Genomic DNA, 20,180 nt, shown 5'->3' with positions numbered 1-20,180 from the left:
ATTAAAATGAAACTTACTGAAAGTTTCAAAATAAAAGCCTGAATATTCCTCTCATATCAGTGCACCGCCATAGGCGGTGCAATAATATTAAGCTTTTTTTTTTAACGTTTTTTTTCTCTGCGCAAGGCAGTTCATTAACATTAACACAAACATTAGCATTTCACTGCCTCCACTACTGCACTGTCTTGCACAGCATTAGCTAATTTTCTTACTTATTAGCGATGTTTAGTATACTAAATGGAGTAAGTCAATGACAGACAACATGCGAATGATTCCCCACATGCTACTGATAGTCTTCACGCTAACATTAGCATTTTGGCTAATTTTAGCTTATGCATTAATTTTAACATTCTGAGTGGTACAGGTACAGCTTAGTCCACATGCTTCTGACTCTTCACAGGTTATTTTCTACATTGGAGCTTTCTTTAGCATTAATGCTAATTTAATGCCGAGAAGGGAGCTATTATTTTTAGTGGGATTCTGACTTAAAATGACGACATAAATTCAGAAAAAAGAGCAAAGAAACGAGGCTGAGTGTCTGACAGAGATAGAAATCTTTCTCTCTGAAACACACACACTGCACAGTGGAGGTCTGACTCCAAAACTCTTTTTAACTCGCCCTCATGGGCACAAAAATCGCCCTATTGGTCTAAAAGTCGGTCTTGACATAGATACACATGCCTGCTCCCGCAAAATGTTTTCAAAGTTTTGCTAGGGCTTATGGTGTTTGTCAGGGACATTGAGACCGACGCTGGGTGTCTCACAAGTATAGAAACTCTGTCTCCATCATACTGTCTGACAGAGAGAGCCAGCCCAGGTGCACATAATTAATTACCATAGTAACGGGGCCCAGAAAGAGGCAGTGAGTATTCTTATTACCGACTGTCTTTTTTTTTTTTATGTGGACCGTGAGTGAAACCACATGTGCGAAGGTTATAGTTGTCAGTCTTGGACTGAGGTTCATTGAGTATTGGATTCAGTTGTGCTGTTTTTGGTGAATCAGGTCAGTTATAGAAATATCGCGATGGTTTTGGCTTAATGTCGATCATTGTACATTGTTGATGAACCATGAAAAATTTTATAGTATTGCTCGTTTATGCTTCCGATTTGTTTCAGGTGTAAAGAGCAGTCCAGCTGTGCAAACTATAGCTAAAATGTTTGGTTCAAACTGATGGGAACACTTTGGTATGCCTTGTAAAATTTCTGCAGGAATTTTCTAGTTTTACTTGTCCTACTGTAACTTAGCACTTTTTTTGCTATAATTAGCAATTTTTCAGACTTCTCTTTCTTCAAAAAACAGACAAGCAACAAACCTCAGCACTTTGTGTTTTTGAACAAGTTAGTGACAACACATGAAAGCATTTAACTTGCAGTCTGTCCTGAATGAGAAACAAGTGCTGCCATGGGCCTTTGTTGCTTTCTAGGCAATGTGGTTAGACGTACAGTGTCGTTGTGACACTGATTTTCTGATTTTTCTAAAATCAGAAAATGGACAAACACTTTTTCATGTATTGATTTTCTTTTTGATCCTACAATAGTTCAGTCTTTTGCCTTTTAATTTTATTATTTTACAAACTTTTCATCTTTTGTTGTGATTTGGGAGTCAGGTATACTTGATCTTAAGCTTCAAACTGCAGTCACATACCCAATGAACAACCAGAGATGTTTTTTTTTTTTCCAAATCAAGTCTGAAGTCCCAAATTTAGTCTTAGGTCTATGTCCCAAGTAAGAGTTAAATTTCAAGTCTTGGCATATAATTTTCATGACAAATCCATGACAGGTTTTACCTGTAAGCCTACTGTAACTTAGGACTGCAGCTTTAGGCTTTATGTACAGTCCGAAACTTCAACTTTTACTGCATTACAAGCCTGAATTGTTTGTTCTTAGGTCTAAATTAACACGAGAATTTAATAAATACATTTCCATGGTTTGTCAACTGTTTGTAACTCTGCTTAAATTATGTACTGTGTAAACATGCAGCAATAGAGAATGTTAAGATTGAGGTGTTCTGTCCTTGTATAGTAAATGAGATGCTTTCATGTATGTTTTACCTCAGGTATCAGGCTTTTTATCTCTGAACTGAATGTCTTGGGAGATTTGAACACAGAAATGTTGATTCATCATGGGTTATTCCACTTTTTCACAGTGGAGGAACATTTCCAGATGATGATGGTTCTCATCAGCAGGTGAAGAACTCTCTCTTTGTTGGTGAAAGTGGTAATCGTGGGACGCTTCTTCCAGATAACATATGGGGCCCAGGAGGTTCTGATTTCTCCAGTAGGACACTGCCACGTGGAATGTAGGTGGCTTTTGAAGGCTCTTTAATTCACTCTGTTCTTTTTAAGGCTGAAGAGCATCAGTCTACACCAAGTTGCAGTGCCACAAAGTCTCAAAAATAATGCTTTATGGTAACTGTGAAACTGTAAACTATCATGATGCTTCAGCCTGTTGTGCAATGGGCTGATAAATTAAATAAATTGCTTTTGTATTATGTGTTCAACTTAGCTATATTCATGCAAGTACATAATGATAGAACTGTGGCAACTATCCTGTAAACAAGGTCACAAATTCTGTTCATGAACTGCTAATGAGATGATTTGTATGGCTTTGTTTTTCTGTAGAGATTTTCCTATTCGAGGCATGCAGATCTATGATGGTCCAGTCAATGTTCAGAACTGTACATTTCGAAAATTTGCAGCATTGCATGGACGACACACCAGTGCCTTTGGGTTCAGGCTCAACAACTCATGGCAGAGCTGCCCAAAGAATTACGTCACCAACATCACCTTTGACCAAGTTCCTGTAAGTTAGCAGTCACTGGGGAAATTTATGCTTTTTCAGTTTTGTATAAATTAGTTTATTTTTGTCAAGAAAAGTCATTGAAGGAAAATACCCAAGTTTGATCACATGTAGTTTAGTGCAATTATTTTCCATTATATTGTAATCCAACATGTTTAACTGTATATTTGCGGATGTACTTTTTTTTTTCAAACTAACACCGTTTACTTACTGATATAAATCCAATTCATTCTCATTATAATCAAACTGCGAATAATGTCAAGTCATTTATTTTAATAGCATATTTTCTATAAGACACATTCTCCCCTTGTGTCAACATTATACTTTTCCTACAGTTCTCATGAAAACCTGTCACTTTTCTCTGATCCCTATCATTTCCATCATCACTACCTCATCCCTCCTCTCAGTCTTCTGGTATTGTCCCCACAGCATTTAAATCTGCTGCCATTACTCCTATTATGAAGAAACCATGTCTTGACCCTTCAAACTTCAATAATCTCGTCCAAGATCTAACCTATCCTTCATTTCCAAAGTTCTTGTTAGTTACATTTTCTCCAATCAAATAATAGCTTGCATGAAGAGTTTCATTTCAATTTCCAACCCCATCAGAGCACAGAAACTGCCCCAGGTCACAAATGACCACCTTATTGCTGCCGACTGTCTCTTAATATGAGTACGGTGGAAGGAACGGTCCCGGAGCGAGAACCGACCACGTCACCTGGCGCGACGTGGTCGGCATAATGATAATTATGATGATGATTATTGATCATGCCAGACTCAGATTCACCTCCATGGGCATTTCTGATACTCGTCTAGGCCGGTTCAAATCTTATCTGTCAGGCTGCACTCAGTTCATTCAACTTCAGTCTTTTCACTCTATCATTATTGTTCAACTGGTGTTCTCCAAGGTTCGGTCCTTGGGCCCCTACTTTTAATTATCTACTTCCTTCATCTGGGTCACATCTTCTATAAATTTGGTATCTATTTAAATTTTGACACCAAGCTATATCAATCCACCAAACCCAACTCCACAATCCCACCCTTCAACCTCTGATTATATCTGTGAGCTGAATCACTAACTTTCCAATAATTTTGTCCAACAACAGCAATAAAATGGAGCTCATTCTTGTTCAGTTAATTTTTTTTCAGTGCAGTTTATTTCGCTCCAATTCACAACAAATGTCACTTAAAGGCACTTTACAAAGAAACATTTAATTTCAGTCACACATACATTCCAGTTGATTCTAGTTATTGATTCTATTCAAACAGTTATTCAGAAAGTTTCTATCTAAGGAAACTCGGTAGATTGCATCGACCTGCAGCATCACCTCTCTTAGACAAACACGTGGCAAGTTGTGTCATTGACTTTAAAATGCTTTCTCTCACCCCTCCAATTAAGATTTCCATATCAATAAATGGGGATTGAACAATGCCATGGCTAGGCCTAATACTGAGAAGAAATGTAATAGGCTTATTGAACTCATGAGTGGAAGTGATGTAATTATGGCACAGGGTTTGGATAATGACATTAGCAGCCAAGTTCTGAACCAAGTGGAACTTGATTAGGGATTTATTGGGAGACCAAAAAGAAGCAAATTATAGTTATCGATCTGGGTGTCTCAATGCTGGGGTGGGAGGGGAATGGGGGATGAGAGACAGACAGTGACTATTTATTACAGAGGTGGAAATAAACACCTCTTTGCAGGATTTCCTCTAGAGAAGGAAATCCTGCAGTCCAGCAGTGTCCCACTGTGTTTTTGTGTTAAACAATGTTAACAAGAAATTAATAAAATGACAAGGTAATTACATGTTATTGGAAAATGTTATTGACTACAGCAACTATAGACTAAAGACAGCATTTGGATGTGACACTGAGCTTCTCTGGATGACCAACACAAGATCTGTTCTGAGTGGACCCAGTTAAAAATGCTGGATGATCTTGGCCATTGTGCCACAGCTCAGTTTCAGGGTGTTGGCAACCCTCCTGTAGCCTTGGCCATCTTCATGTAGGCAACAATTTGTCTTTTAAGATCCTCATAGAGCTCTTTGTCATGAGGTGCCATGTTGGAACTTTCAGTGACCAGTGTGAGACAGTGTGAGAGCTGTACTACAAAACCTGCTCTCTATGCACTCCCACTAACTAGTCTCGTGACATTTTGGAGGGAAAATGACAAGCAGTGCTCAAAACATTTAGGGGTGTAGTCTCTTAGGGGTGTACTCACTTTTGTTGTCGGTGGTTTAGACATTCATGGCTGTATACAGAGTTATTTTGAGGGAAGAATAAAGTTACACTGTTATATAAGCTTTTCATTGTGTTAAAGTGTCATTTTGTCAGTGTTCCATGAAAAGATATACTTAAATGTCTGCAGGAATGTGAGAGGTGTCCTCACTTTTGTGATACACTGTAATGCTGTTGTGTTGCAATCTTCCTTGCAGCTTCTCTTGGACTTCCCGCTACTTAGGAGCAGGACCGGCCCAAGGCATAAGTAAACTAAGAGGCTGCTTAGAATCCCAGGGCCACTAGGGGAACAGATTTTCTATTTTTTATTTTTTTGTAATGATTTCTATGTCTATGTAAAATTGTTCCCAAGGATGAAACAGATTTGTGCAGCTGCACAATTCTCTCCTTGCTGATTTCTTTTGACCTACTCATCATGTCAAATAAGAAAGCAGTATGTTTCAGGTGTTGCCTTAAAATACATGCACAGGTGTGACTCCATCAGCTAACTTGTGGAAGGTTTAACCCAAATCATACACAGAGAAGTTTGGTCTGATTTTCACTCACCGCAGTGAGTGAAAATGTGTGTATGTCATTTTATTCAGTGTATTTTAATATCTGGTTATACAGTTGAATTGTGCTTAGCATTTTGGACATTCATATGTGAAGCTAATTTCATAATTGGGGGATTCATGAGCAGTTCTTATTTGGATGAATGTGAATTTTGTACAGAAGTACCAAATTCATGTATTTTTTATATTTTTGAATTTATGAAAGAAAATAAAACCACCTCAAAATGGTACAGGTGCCCAACACTTTATTTTGAGTGTTGCCTTTGATCTTGAATGATGCCTTTTTCCACAGATCAGCCAATATGAGCAGATTTTTCACTTTACTCCAGATCACGTCTCGGGTATTTTTTGGAGAACCGGGCCCCTGGTTCAACAAGATGCAGATGGATGGAGATAAGACAACCATCTTCCATGACATTGATGGATCAGTTAGTGAGTATCCTGGAGCGTTTTTGGTTAAAGAAGACAACTGGCTGCTCCGTCACCCTGACTGCATTGATGTGCCTGATTGGAAGGCTGCAATCTGCAGTGGCCATTATGCACAGGTTGGTCAGTCCCCAGTTATTATCATCAGATAATTATGGTTCTGAGCCAGCAGAAGTGAGTGGACAGCCAATGCAAGGCATGCAAAATGCTCAATACAGAAGATCATAATTGTGAGTTTAATTATGGGAAACAACAGGAACACGATCAAGTTTTGTTTTGAAAGACAGTTAGCAGCATTTCTAGTAGCTAATTTCTCTGAAGAATGGACAGAAATGAAGACGAGAAAAGCAGAGAAGCTGGTCAGAGTTCTGACCTGCCGTTCTGTGCCGACAGTGTAAAACAGCAGGACTACGTAATATTAGATCGGTGTGATGTGAATTTTATTTTTCATTTGAAATTTTTTTAAATTAATAAAGTTAATTCATCTTTTGACTACAGCACCTAAATCCAAAAGATAACACAGATAATCTGGTAATCAAGTGCCAGCTGTCATGATCGTGTTTCTGTGTAGTTATTTTTAGAGTTTTTTGTGTTCAGTTGCTTCCTGTGTCTCCGTCTCTGCGTCTTCCCCGTTGATTGTCTCCCAGGTGTGTCTCATTCCCTTGATTATCCCGTGTGTCTTTAGTCTCACTTGTCGTCTGTGTTCTTCGTCGGGTCCTTGTCAAATGTATGTCTTTTGCTGTCATACGTTGTTTGTACGCTCTCAATACTCTCTCATTTTGTCCTGTAAGTCAGTTGCTACCGGCAATTAGCTGTTCGCTTGTCTCCTGCCTGTCCTGGACTGTTTATCGAGCAATATTATCATTAAATTCATCTTCATCATCTTACGTGGGTCTCAGCGTTCTCTCCTCACCACTACGTGACACTAGCATGTAAATATATTTACAAAATAAGCAAAAATAATTAGCTCATCTGAGTCTTTATCATTATGTTTGGGCCAGCAATAAAGTTCCGTAAGACAAAATAAAATATCTGGGTTTATTTAGTCAATCACAATCAGAACCTCAGGGTTCTCCATTGCTGAGTGTCACTGCAAACCAGCAGAGAAATGACCGCAGCTGCTGGGCAGCTCCGCACATAGTACGAAGAATCTCCCTCTTGACTAGAACCGAACCGAACCGAACCACATTAACCTGTTATAGAGAGCAACCTGCCACAGCACAGTGCTGTAAGATGCCCTTGTGGAGCTCGGGTAACTGTTGTGCTGTTTGTGGCTGTACTCTAATAATCAGACAAAATTTAGTTTGTGGCTGCAGCAACAGGTGTGTTTTGAAAGTGCTCCTAAAACGGAAAGGTGGTGTTTCTGTGATAAGTGGAAGTTTTCATCGCCTACTTACAGATAAGGAAAGAAAAACAAATTATGCAAAAAAAAAAAAAAAAATCTAAACTTGAAGAGAGAACCCAAAGTGCTTTATGTGTGCTCATTTCATTGTGTGGATAGAAAGCCAAGGGAAGAAAACCTGCATCTCTGAAGCAACAGAGTCAGTGAAGTAGCTAACTTTGCTAGTGCGGGTTGTTTGCAGCTGCTTCTTCAAGTCGCCATCCCTCCCTGCATTAGCTGTAGGTGGTAGTAATACAATATTGCCACATGTAAGCTGATAGCTGGAGTTCCCACATACTTTATATCTAGAGCCTCTGTGGGAAGCCGGTTAGCAAGTTGCTAACGTAAACAAATCGCACAAAGCTTTATAAGTTTTAAGTTTGATGTGTAAAAGAGTGGAACTTTACGTCTTGATGATCTGGACCATCATTTCCTGGCCCACCTGCCAATCATAATCAACAACAGCCAATCAAAGTCTCGATATTCTGGGACCTCCCACAGTAGCACCATAAGAAAGATATTGAGTGCAAGAGGACTGTGAAGGATAAAACAGATGTTTTAGTATTGTATATGCAAACTGTTAATTCTCTATCTAAGCTACTAAGTTATTTAATCTGCTACTTATTGGTTTGAGCCATTTCTAAGTTGATGAAAGAATATTAATAAGTATATGGTACAGATTTTGCTAATTGGTATACTTTCTTTATTTGTTTAGTTGTAAATTCAGCAAATCTTATTAAACTGCAAAAGAAAAGTGATGCCTCATCTTTAATTGGATGCCTGTAGCTTTCACTCAAAATAACCACATTTTCAGTTAATTTAGCAACATTTGACATTTTATTGTTCTCATATTATAGTCATTCTATTTGGCCATTCTGTTTCTTAGGCCACAGTAAGAAACCTGGATGTATCCAGGTACCTGAATACATCCAGTAGTATCCAGATTGTATCATATAATGACTTTTTATTATGGGCATTTTTTTTCAGTACATTTGTTAAATGTTTTCTTGATTTGTTGATTTTTTGTTGTACAGAAACCCATTCCCACCATAGTGCAGCAATTCTGTTTGACCACATGATGAAGCCAAATCCACATTTATCTCGGCCAGCAACATGTCTGAATTTGCTTAACTTTGTCTAAGGGGAAATTCAAGATTAACTTAATCATATAAGCCTATATAAAGTCATGTTTATTTGACGCAGTATGTTTTGTATACTAAGTATTTTTCTATGATTTGTCTTGCTTCAGTTTCATTTTTTTGTATTAAATCCTCTTCAAATACAACACTGGCCAGTTCTTTGAAAGAAGTGATAAAAGTTTAGCTGACTGAACATGAACAAAGGATGGCTCATATTGGGTAGAACATTTATTTTCAGGATTTCTATGCTTGAAACCTTTCATGACAAAAAACCTCCTGAAAAATTTTCGACTTGGTCGACCGCATATGGAGGCGTAAACAGAGGGGTTTGTGTGGGGGGCGGTGTGAAGGATGGACCTGCTGGGTCGGGCAAGGAACCCATTATACCTGCTTGCAGTTCTAGTTAAGTTGTCCTTCTGGGGATAGAGAGGTTCTCTGAGACAGTGATAGTCAGATACCAAAGAAAATCTCAGCAAAGTTGTTTTAATGAAATAAATTTTTGTTTTATGTTCTTCCAGGATATCATCTACTTCTTTTGCTATGTTTTTCCCAGATCTACATCCAAACCCGAAAACCTGCCAACTTGAACATGCAAATAGTGAGGAATGAATATCCTGACTGGCCACTGACATTAGAAGGTGCCCTAGGAAAGAAGAAGCATTACCAGCAATTCCAGCCAGTGATCACATTAGCCAAAGGTTACACAGTTCACTGGGATCAGACGGCACCAGCAGAGGTCACCATTTGGCTCATCAACTTCAATAAGTAAGTAGATTATGAGCAGTTGTTCTTACAACACAGCAGCAATGAAATTGTATTTCATTGTGCCTTCTCTTGAAAAGGCACTTTTGAATTATTGACATTTATTTTCTACCCTTGCATTCTACTATGATGTCACCTGCATGTAGCAAAAATCAAGGCTGAAGCTAAAACATTGGCAGTAGAAAACACTAAAATACTTTTAGTGTTAAGAAGTATCTTAACACTAAAAGCCTAACCCTCCTCAGATATATTTATTTCATGGTATTAATTAGAGGTGTAACAAGATCTCGCAATATTAAGCACTAGACAGTTGTATTCAGCAAGGCTTTGCATGTTGAATTTCTAATAGATGTCCCAACTATACTTAAGTCAGTTTGGCAACATTTCGGGTTTCTAGTAAATGGCAACATGGCTGATTTCCTATGTCAACTGGAAAATAGGAAATACTGCACTACAGACCAGTGACGGGTAGTAATACATTAAATAAACATACAGAAGCAATACATTCTGCATACAAAAATGTATGTTTAAAAGTCAATCAATTTTATGTCTAATCATAATTCCAGTCTTTAATTGCTTCTTAGGTTCTTTTGCAAGGCTGTCCCCTGCCCTCTACTTTAGAGGAATTGTTGAACAGATGTTTCTGAGTTGGTTGGTGTTTACCAAATTCTTCCTGATGGAAGGGGGGAGAAGTGGCAGCATCCTGGTGAAAAGGGTCTCTTAAAATGCTTTTTGTCTGGTTTTTGAAAAGGCGGGCTGAATAGATGTCATCAATTTTGGGCAAAGGGTATATGATGATCCACGGTGGTGTTTTGGTACCCCTCTGCCAGCTCTTTTTCTCTACTGCTGTACAGGTAGAATATCATACTGTGCAGCAGTAAGTCAGTGTGGACCCTATTTTACATCAGTAGAATCTGATCAGCAGCTCCTTGGACAGACGACAAAAGAAGCCTCTCTGGTGAACTTTTTTAATTAGTTATTTGTTGTTGGGGCTCCAAGTGAGATCCTCTGAGATGTGAACTTCTAAGAATTTGAAGCTGCTGGACCCTTTAGGGTTAACCCTAACCCTATTCCACTTGTTCACCATTTATGCTCAGCCCTGGATGGATTGTCCTCTTTTTCCTGAAGTCGAAGATTATATCCTTCATCTTCTTAGTTTTTCGGATGAGTTCATTCTCCCTGAACCATGCTGTCAGCTTCTGAACCTTTAACCTTTAATTGATCCTTGTCGCTAATGACGCCTACAACATTTGTGTTATCCGCATAGCTTTGAAATCAAGGATAAACAGAACGTAAAGGATGGGGCAGCGCACACAAGCTTGGGGTGTACCTATGCTGAGTGTGTCTGTTGGTTCACTCTCCCACTTAAGTTACCACAAAATCACTGTTAACCTGCTCTGTAAAGTGGTGATGATGCCACTGTGTTTCCATGGCAACCTTAGCACTTACTAATAAACAGCCACGATGTGAACTGCATTAAACTCCTCTGGCTGATACTGGCAGCAGCAGATACTCAACATCTGGGCAACAGTGCTCCTGTACAATCTGTGTAGCTATCCACCACAGTTTGTTCACATTTATACACACACCACAACCACCTCTTGACTTTCCAAGTTGGAATCTCTGCAGTAGGATAAAGGGCATTTCTTGTGTGTGGGCGTAATTTGGGTAATCTTTAGTTGGTGGAGATCGTGTGTGTGGGCATAGTGTGACTGGCAGAAATTCAGCATGAACCAGCATGGTATCCCACAATGCACATCCTCAGACAATCTGAATCTTTAACAATATAAGCGTTGCATATTGGCCAATATCAGTAATTTATTTATTTGTTTTAAATATCTGAAATACTTGTCCTGTTTTGTTGACAGCGTTTGCTCCAAGTGGTTTGTTTCACCACTGTGCTTCAAACTGTGAAGCACAGTGGTGAAACCTGACACTGCGCACATTGTTCAACAAGTTGTTGCTAGGTAACCAAAGAGTGAATTAGTTGATGCCACCCACCATGAGAGGTTGAGTATTGTAAGACGTCCTTCTGCCTACATCTCCCAGTTCTGCATCAGAGTTCAGTAAATATATTAGATATATGAAGCACCCCACTGCTCTGTCCGCAAGTAACTGGGACAAGAACTTAAACTCATTGATGGGGTGGTTATTTGGGTTCATTAAGTTCTGGTAGATACCACGCAGGTTTACCTACTGTCCAATTACCAAACACACCTTTGATGTAACAACTCTAGACAACCAGCTAACTATTTAGTTAGCTGGAACTATTCAGCTAACTGAATAGTTTCTTTTAATAAGGACTTGGAAAAATAAATCCTTTGCTTCAAATGAGGCTACACAATACCCCCAAAATGATCAGAAACTTAAATATAGAGCCAGGTCATTAATTCCCAGTATTAAATGTTTCCCAAAATAAAATAAAGCCAATAAAGCATCTTTTCTGTTCAGTCCTTTATGTTTTACACACTTTACCTTTGTGTTTTTTAAAGAAAACCCTTCCTTTTAACTGTTGTTTTACTGCAAACAGAATTCAACTTGTGTCACTAACAGAACTCCATACATTATCAGAATTTACAATTCTAAATACCATATCCCATACTCTCTCTCTCGCGCGCGCACACACACACACACACACACACATACACACGCACACACACACACACACACACACACACTGTCCGGTACTGGTTAAAGTTTTCGTTGCAGGCCTGGGTGCGATGTCGCTACGAAAATCCGCTTCTCCCCGTTTAAACAATAAACCAACTCAGACCTGCTCGCTCAACCGATGTTAGTAATGGAACACCGGCAACACCGATGCATCGGCGCATGTGTGAAGCCCACAGACCAAAACCCGTGTCGGTGCGCATATTGGTTTCAGCAAGTCACGTGACCGATACAGGAACTGTTTTGAAATGACATTAAAGCGTCAAACTGTGTTTATAAGGAAGCGAATCTGTCAATCTGTCAAAAGCATTTGCTAAACGAATTCTTGATCTTTTACGGAACAGTGTCAACGATGGAGCAGCCTCAAATGAAAGGTTTCCGCAGTGTGGGACCATTTTGATCTTATATTGGAAAATAAATTTGTTTTCATTTTGTTGTTTCATCCGGTTCTTGTCAGTTTCTACTTGATCTATCTGAATCCAAATTCATCTGAAACTGACTCTTAGTTTACTTTCATGTTGTGTTCTGCAGGTTAAGTGTCGCATATGTTTTACTAAACTGTCTTATTTAAATAAATCCACCTCCTCAATGCTGAGGCATTATGAGTCCAGGCATGAGAATGAAGTCCCAATACACCTAGGATAAACTCAGATATAAAACCAGTCTACAAATTACTCAGTTGCTTTTTAGAAATTATTTCATATACAGTGAACCCTCGCTATAACACGGTTCACCTATCATGGTATCGCTGCTTCGCAGATTTTTTGTGCAGTTTTTTTTTTCCACAGTGTTCTGCGTCCTGATTGATCGTATGATTGGTAGAATCATACGATCTTCTCTACCTGAGTGGCAATAAAGTTACAGTATTTAATACAGATTGGCTATTCAGCAGATGGAACTGAAACGTTGAATGCCAACTGGGAAAAAAAAAAAAAGTGTGGTCAGAGGCAGCAGAACCTGACCGGAGGCTCAGTTGACGAGATCCATCGCTCTGCCGTAGATAAAGCTGTGAATCTCGCGGGGCAGATTGGAGGAGACGCTTTAATGACACGACTCCAGATCACATTAAGGCCGGATTGATGAACAGGTTTTGTTCTTTGGTTTCAATGTAGAGTATTTATTTATGCTGTATAATAAGGTAACTACCACACGGATTTCGCATATCACGGATTATTTTCGGAACGCAACCCCTAAGAAATCAAGGGTTCACTGTAAATGTAGTGTTTACTTCATTTTTTTCTACAGCAGGAGAAGTTTTGTCAAAAAAAAGTGTAACAGGCTAAATTTCAAAATGTTGTAAAAACTTTTTTTTTTTTAAATAAAAATTTATGGGGAAAAAAACAGTCCACAAGGTAAGGTAATTTTATTTATATAGCACATTTTCAGCAACAAGTCAATTCAAAGTGCTTTACATGAGTTAAAAGGAAATACAAACAAAATAACAAACTAAAGGAAAGAAAAAAGAGGGGGTCTCAAACTCCAGTCCTGGAGGGCCACTGTCCTGCAATTTTTAGATGTTCCTCTGCTGCACCACACCTGAACAGAATAATTAGGTCATGAGGCAAGAGAACTGCCTGCCTCACTTCGAGTCTGTTCTCTGCCGTTTCTGATCGCTCCTCCTCACACAAAACACGATACACACAGTTGGTGACAAAAAAACTGTACATTATATACATAAGCTAAATTATGGAAAATCAGTCCATATATTAAATGTTTTTTTAGCCATTTCATTGCTGGCGTACAGACAGGACAAACATGCTCCCATAGAACGGCAAACAGTGCAGTGAGTGAGAGGTTGATGAATCCCAGGTGAGGCTCAGTTCGCTGCTGCCTCACCGGCTTCACTTCTGAGCATTTGAATGGAAAAATGCGAAAATCCAGCGATTTTGAAGACAAAACTAATCAGAATTGGTTAAGCTAAGTAAAAAATAGATACTTTATAGTACAAACCAATATGCTTTTCCATCCATCGACTATCGAACAAATTGGAATTACAAAATAAATCTGCTAAATGACAACATGCTAATTTAGAAAAAAACTCACGTTTCTCCGCTGTGATGAGATGGAGATTTATTTTTGCAGAACTTTAATAGAAACACTTTTTTGCATCACAAGAATCACATATCGCTGTGAAAAATATATATTATTTTTCCATGATGACAGGTGAGGCAGAGCCTCACCTGCCTCCCCTGACCGCACGTCACTGATATCTATATATTGAATATTCTACCAAATGTAATATCTATTGATATTGATCATGTGTCAGCATGTATAACAATATACATGATGTTGTTGATTTATTGTCCAGTCATATTAAAAATCATGTTATCAACTGAAGAAAAACTCAAAGCTTTCTTGGGTCTCCACTGTTTTTGAATGATGAGGGTGTAAACTTGACATGAGAGCAATGTGGCCAGTTCTGCTTTAACTTTGAACTTTAAGAAATGTTCAAAGTTAAAGTGAGATCCTACAACCATGCTTCCCCCATAATAATCACTATAATAATAAACCACCAGCAGCAATTTCTCTTCACTACTTTTACCTTACCAAGAAATACAATGTGAAAGCCACATACTGGGTTTCCTTGTGTATCTTAATCCTGTGTAAAGGGGTCCTGCCAGTATGAGATTGTCCAGACATTTGTTGATTAGACTGAGTCAGATTTATGAGAATCAAAGTCTGAAACTGTATTTTTTTTTCTTTGTTGTGGTAAAGGTGTCAGAAAAATGAATGCATGCAGTGGAATGGTCAGTGGAAGTTCACACTTCCACTGATGGATGTTCCAACTTTGATCAAAGCCTTGATCAAAGTTGGAACTTTGATCAAGCATTCTGACTTTTGGAAGTCAGAATGCTTCCAAAAGTCTTTCAATTTTTGATAGACTTTTGCCTATCAAAAATTGCCTTTTTGATAGGCAAATTCTAATTTTTGTGCAAGTCTCACTTGATCTAACTTCCATACATAGACATTTCTTACTGGAATCCAACAAAAAAATAAATAAATAAATAAAAATAGTACCCTGCAAGGTTTTTGATGTTTTCATATATAAGCTGCTGTTCATTTAGAAAAGATTTTGCTTTGTGACTGAATTACTGATGTTATGGTGTGTTTTTATTTATTTATTGCAGAAATGACTGGGTCAGTTTGGGGATCTGCTACCCAAAAGAAACTACTTTTACCATCATTGCTGACATTCACAATCGCCTCACTAAAAAGACATTCAAGACTGGTGTCTTTGTGAAGACAACGCAGAGAGAGAAGATCAATCATTCACACTTGACCAAGGGATACTACTACTGGGAGGAAGAGACTGGGTTAGTTAAGTTGGTACTTATACTTCACACAATGACTTCTGAAAACCAATTTATTTTATTTAGAACAGGGTGCCTCCTCTTCTTTTTAAGCCTACAGTCACTCCAGTCCTTCTGACTATTTTAACAGGTCATAAATAAAGCATGACATACATATTGTTCAATCTGAAAATTACTCATTAGAAGATGCATTTTTAACAAGAGTCCAAATTATGTGCTTGACTGTCCGGTCCTTCTCAGACTTCCGTGGCGCATTTCAAAAGCCTACAGTGAGAAAGCCAAAAAAGAATGTGCAATAAATTTATGTTATTTATTACAGTCTAAATAGAGAAGTAGGGAGTTTACCCTGTTGAGAATGAAGAAGTAAGGTGTAGATATTCATTAGACTGTAAGAAGTGCTTTGAAAGACACACTGTGCTGCACAATAAATGTGCAAGCAGCTCATCCTGCTCTTAATGACTTCTGTTCACTTCAATTGGTGAAATGTCACCAGATTTCAAAACTTAATCTGCAGAGAAAGATGTAATATATTCTGCTTGATGAGAACAAGATATGGATTATCAACTCAGTTTGTTGAATATTAATTAAACAGAATGAAAAAGAAAAGCAATTAAATATCATTATTATAATTTGAAAACTTGATGGGTAAAAATAGATCATGACAGGATTTTTTTCGACACCGTTTGTCAAAACAAAGGATAAAGAAAACGTCTAGCCCAACTTCTGCTACGGACATTTTTGCTCCCAACATCTAAATTCTTCCCTTCTTTTTTGGAGGACAGCAATTTAAAAGCTAGAATAAAATCAATCAGTTGTTTTTCTTACTGACAATAGTTTTGAGTTATATAATTTAAATAATAAATTAATTCAAATGGTACATTCTTTTATTAAATCTAACCTTAAACCTAATAATCTTTCTGGAATATTACAGAAAGCAAAATGTTAAAAGGAACATGAGAATGACCCAGGTAATATATTAGATCAACTATGAAATGGCTAAAGCAAAAACAAGACTAAAGAGGAGATAAAAATTACTTAAAGAAATTTAAATGCATTGCACGGTTGCTTTACAGCAACCGAATCATCTGCTGCTTCAATGCCATATGGTGTCCCGCAGGGCTCAATTCTGGGCCCACTGCTTTTCTCTCTGTATTTACTGCCTCTGGGTTCTGTCCTCAGGAAACATGGGATTTCATTTCATTGTTATGCTGATGATTGCCAGATTTATTTGCCCCTGAAGCAGAAGGATGTACATTCCATCAAACATCTCCTGGCATGTCCAGGTGATATTAAAGCTTGATTGGCCTTGAACTTTTTACATTTTAATGAAAAGAAAACAGAGGTGATGGTGTTTGCACCCAGTCCTCCTCTGTTGACCTGGGACCCTTGGAGGTTTATTTTAAACCTGTTATTACAGATCTTGGTTTTAAGGTGGACAGTGATTTTAATGGCCAAATCAGAGCTGCGGTTAAGTCCAGCTTTTATCATTTAAGGATCAGTGAAATCTTTTCTTTCCAGGCAGCATTTTGAAACGGTGATCCACGCTTTTATTTCGACTCGATTGGATTACTGTAACTCACTTTATCTGGGAGTCAGTAAATCGCTGCTCTCACGTCTGCAGCTGGTTCAGAATGCTGCTGCACGACTTTTGACAGGAACTCGAGAGAGAGAACATGTGACCCCTGTCCTGGCCTCACTTCACTGGCTGCCTGTATATTTTAGGATTCATTTTAAAATTCTTATGTTTGTTTTTAAATCACTGCATAATTTTGCCCCGACTTACCTCTCTGAGCTTCTTCACCCCTACATACCCTATTGGTCTCCAAGGTCCACAGATCAGCTGCTCTTGGAGGTACCGAGATCAAGAAGGAAGCTCAGAGGGGACAGGGCTTTCTCTGTTATGGGTCCTAAGTTATGGAACGACTTGCCTTTGCAGGTCAGAGAGGCCCCTTCACTGTCCACTTTTAAAGCTCGTCTTAAAACCCATCTATCTTACTTGGCTTTCAACTCCAGTGGGATCTAGTTTTAAATTGTATGTTTTTAAACTGTAAGAGTTGTTTTTTTTATTGTTATGTTGTGTTTTAATGTACAGCACTTTGTATCAGCTGTGGTTGTTTTAAAGTGCTTTATAAATAAAGTTGGTATGATATAGCAAGAAGACCTTATTACAAAAAAACAAGCTTATGCTTTATTATTTGCTTTATGTTCTTTGTCTGTTTTTGTGTCTGCTGCAGCTTAATCTTCCTAAAGTTAAAAGCCAATAATGAGAGGGAACAGTTTGCCTTTTGCTCTGTAAAAGGTTGTGAAAGGGTGAAGATCACAGCTACCATCCCAGAGGGAAGTCCACCCAGCAACTGCTTGGCCAAGGCATATCCAATACATGCGGAGACACCTGTTGCCAATGCAGCCATGCCAAAAAAGATACCAAAAAGCAGGCTGGTAAGCAAAGAAGGTTAAAACTTCCCAATTAACCACAGTTATCACTAGGTTTCACCTAAAAAGCTTAATGTTGTTTCACAAAACTAGGATAGCTGCTTAAGCCTCAATTTGGTTTCACAAGAGCAGTAGCATGAAAGCTACCATGGCAATTTACTCTGTGCTGCTAGCCAGACCAGGCCAATAATGAGAGGGAACAGTTTGTTTGTTCCCTCCCTCTATTCAGTCAGAAACTTGTGTGTTTAGTCCGTGATTCCGTTTTCTTATCTATTTTTGCCTGTTTTTATTACATTGCATTAAAATACCACAAATTTATGTTGGTATTCAGTCAAATACTATTCTTATTTTAACATTATTATGGTAGAAAATGTAATTATTAATTGTGAAATGAATTGTGTTTCAGGAGACCACTGTTCTAGTTTAACAGAAAGGCCTTTGGACATTGGACCTCCAGGGGTTACATAAATTGATCACAAAGAAATTAAGTTACTGTTATCAACTCAAGCCATATTAATTGTAGCATACTTCACATATTTTACTGATGAATTTTAACTTAATTTAAAATAATATTTACTACATAAATTAATTTTAATTTTTGCATAAAACTTAAATGCACAATCTCAATCAATATTTAAAACAAACACTGCTTCACACTACAAACAAAGCTTTGAGGCTGGTCATAACATATATTTTATAAGCTCATCCTTTTTACAACTTATCTTCTGTCTTTTGATCAGCATTAAGCTGCCATTACTCTACCAGTTTAAAAAAAAATGTTCCTTCAAACTCAAACAGGAAGGAAGGAACACAGACAGGAAGTTGACTATAGGTGAAACTAATTAAAGGCGATGTAGGCAGGGACTTTCTAAGTCATTACTATAAGTCACTTGCACATTGTAGTCAACATATTATCCACATATTTCCGAGATTCTGCAAAATGTTCTTACACTTAATCTTGACCTGTTGTCATGGTTATTCTGTATAAATATTGATAAGATATGGAACAATAAAAGAAGAACATGACTGAATCCATTGTCAGATTCACACAACTTCCTAACTTCCTCTGCTCATTTATAAGATTAGAGTTGTTTGAGCAAATGACAGATATGACTTTTTTTTTTGTTAAGAATCGTTTGGAAATGTATAATTTGGGCAAATTATGCATTTACTCTGCTATTGTAGAAGTAGTTTTTAGTAGCAGAAGTTTAGAGAATGGTGTGCTTCAATTCCTCATAATCCTCCATCAAAATATGTTGTTCATTTGGTGTGAGGTATGGCATATGCAATTTATGATCTATGAATCTGTGATCGATCTCATTGTCCGCTGAAGAAATCTGTTGATGCACCTGAATTATTTATGCCTGGCTTGACATAGTTGCACATCCTGAGCCTGGTTTGGTCTTTGCGACACGTAATGCCAGGATATACATATGGCACTATGTCAAGTCTGGCTTCATCCCTTATGCGACTTTTGTGAAACAGCTCTCTGGTCCTCAAGTACAGCTGCCTGCATCTTTTAGGTGTCTTCTGACTTAATGTGAAGATTTAAATGAATGGGTATAATTAACAGGCTTCTGCAGCATTCGATGGCTGCAGAGGAGATCACACAATCATTTAAATCAGGTACTCTAGAACAGAGACCTATCTAAAACATGCAGGGGTACTTAAGGACCAGTTTTTTTTTCCGAAGGAAAAGTACTTTTCAAAAGGAATACTTTTGAAAAGTACTGTCCTAGTCATTTGCTAAAACTTTCCCATATCCATAGGAAACAAGCCTGTAATCCATATAAAGAAAGAAATCAAAAAACATAAGTTCAAAAATGTTACGTGTAATTATGTGAAATGACAGGGGAAACATGTAACAAGCATACCTGAGGACCCAAATTTTCAGCCAGGGTTGGGGTTAAGAACACAACAGTAAAATGGTGGATGGTTAATTGAAAATAGGAATGTGTGAGGATAGGAGACTACCAACAGCAGACCAGGAACCACTGAGGACAGAGAAACTGGTCAGTGGCTTGAAACTTGAAATACGCTTGATTTTGTCAAGAGATGTTGACAAAATCTGTCCATGGGAAGCGGGAAACAGAATCTTGGCTCCTCAGTGAGATTGTGGTGAGTACGCAGTGACAAGGGGTCATCTCTAGGGGTCCTGGTTGCCAAGAACAGAGCCCCCCTGCTGGATGGTGGAGACTGGTCCACAGCACAAATAGTTGAAGGTTTCTCAACCCACAGGAACACAGGATTTGGATGTCAAGGAGCCAAGCTGGGTCAGAATCCAATAAATTAATGAACAGACCCGCCGGCATGGGCGGACATTGGGGGGCATTGATATTGTCCACCCACAGAGTCAGCCGTACCCCCCCTGGACTGGCAGCTGTTTATTGTTTTTACCTTAAAGTGGCCAACTCTCTGTTATTCCTATGTTGATTCGATACAATAGGGGCTTCCGCACTTCCCATATCTCTG

General features: G+C 38.3%; 1 protein-coding gene across 1 annotated transcript in view; it reads left to right on the top strand.

Annotated features, from left to right (window-relative positions):
• cemip (cell migration inducing hyaluronidase 1) overlaps window positions 1–20,180 on the top strand; it is a 274,166-nt gene that overhangs the window by 235,263 nt on the left and 18,723 nt on the right. Inside the window, exons 20-25 of the mRNA XM_088004044.1 lie at window positions 2,147–2,299; window positions 2,622–2,802; window positions 5,919–6,134; window positions 9,089–9,300; window positions 15,093–15,278; window positions 17,510–17,714. Coding sequence (XP_087860170.1) covers window positions 2,147–2,299; window positions 2,622–2,802; window positions 5,919–6,134; window positions 9,089–9,300; window positions 15,093–15,278; window positions 17,510–17,714 — 1,153 coding nt within the window. The remainder of the gene's footprint in view (window positions 1–2,146; window positions 2,300–2,621; window positions 2,803–5,918; window positions 6,135–9,088; window positions 9,301–15,092; window positions 15,279–17,509; window positions 17,715–20,180) is intronic.

The sequence above is a fragment of the Poecilia mexicana genome, unplaced genomic scaffold (genome assembly GCF_051168715.1).
Source record: "Poecilia mexicana isolate PSO_F unplaced genomic scaffold, ASM5116871v1 scaffold_3, whole genome shotgun sequence".
Classification (NCBI taxonomy): domain Eukaryota; kingdom Metazoa; phylum Chordata; class Actinopteri; order Cyprinodontiformes; family Poeciliidae; genus Poecilia; species Poecilia mexicana.
The sequence above is the reverse complement of the archived record's forward strand: the minus strand, read 5'-3'. Positions and strand labels throughout refer to the sequence as shown.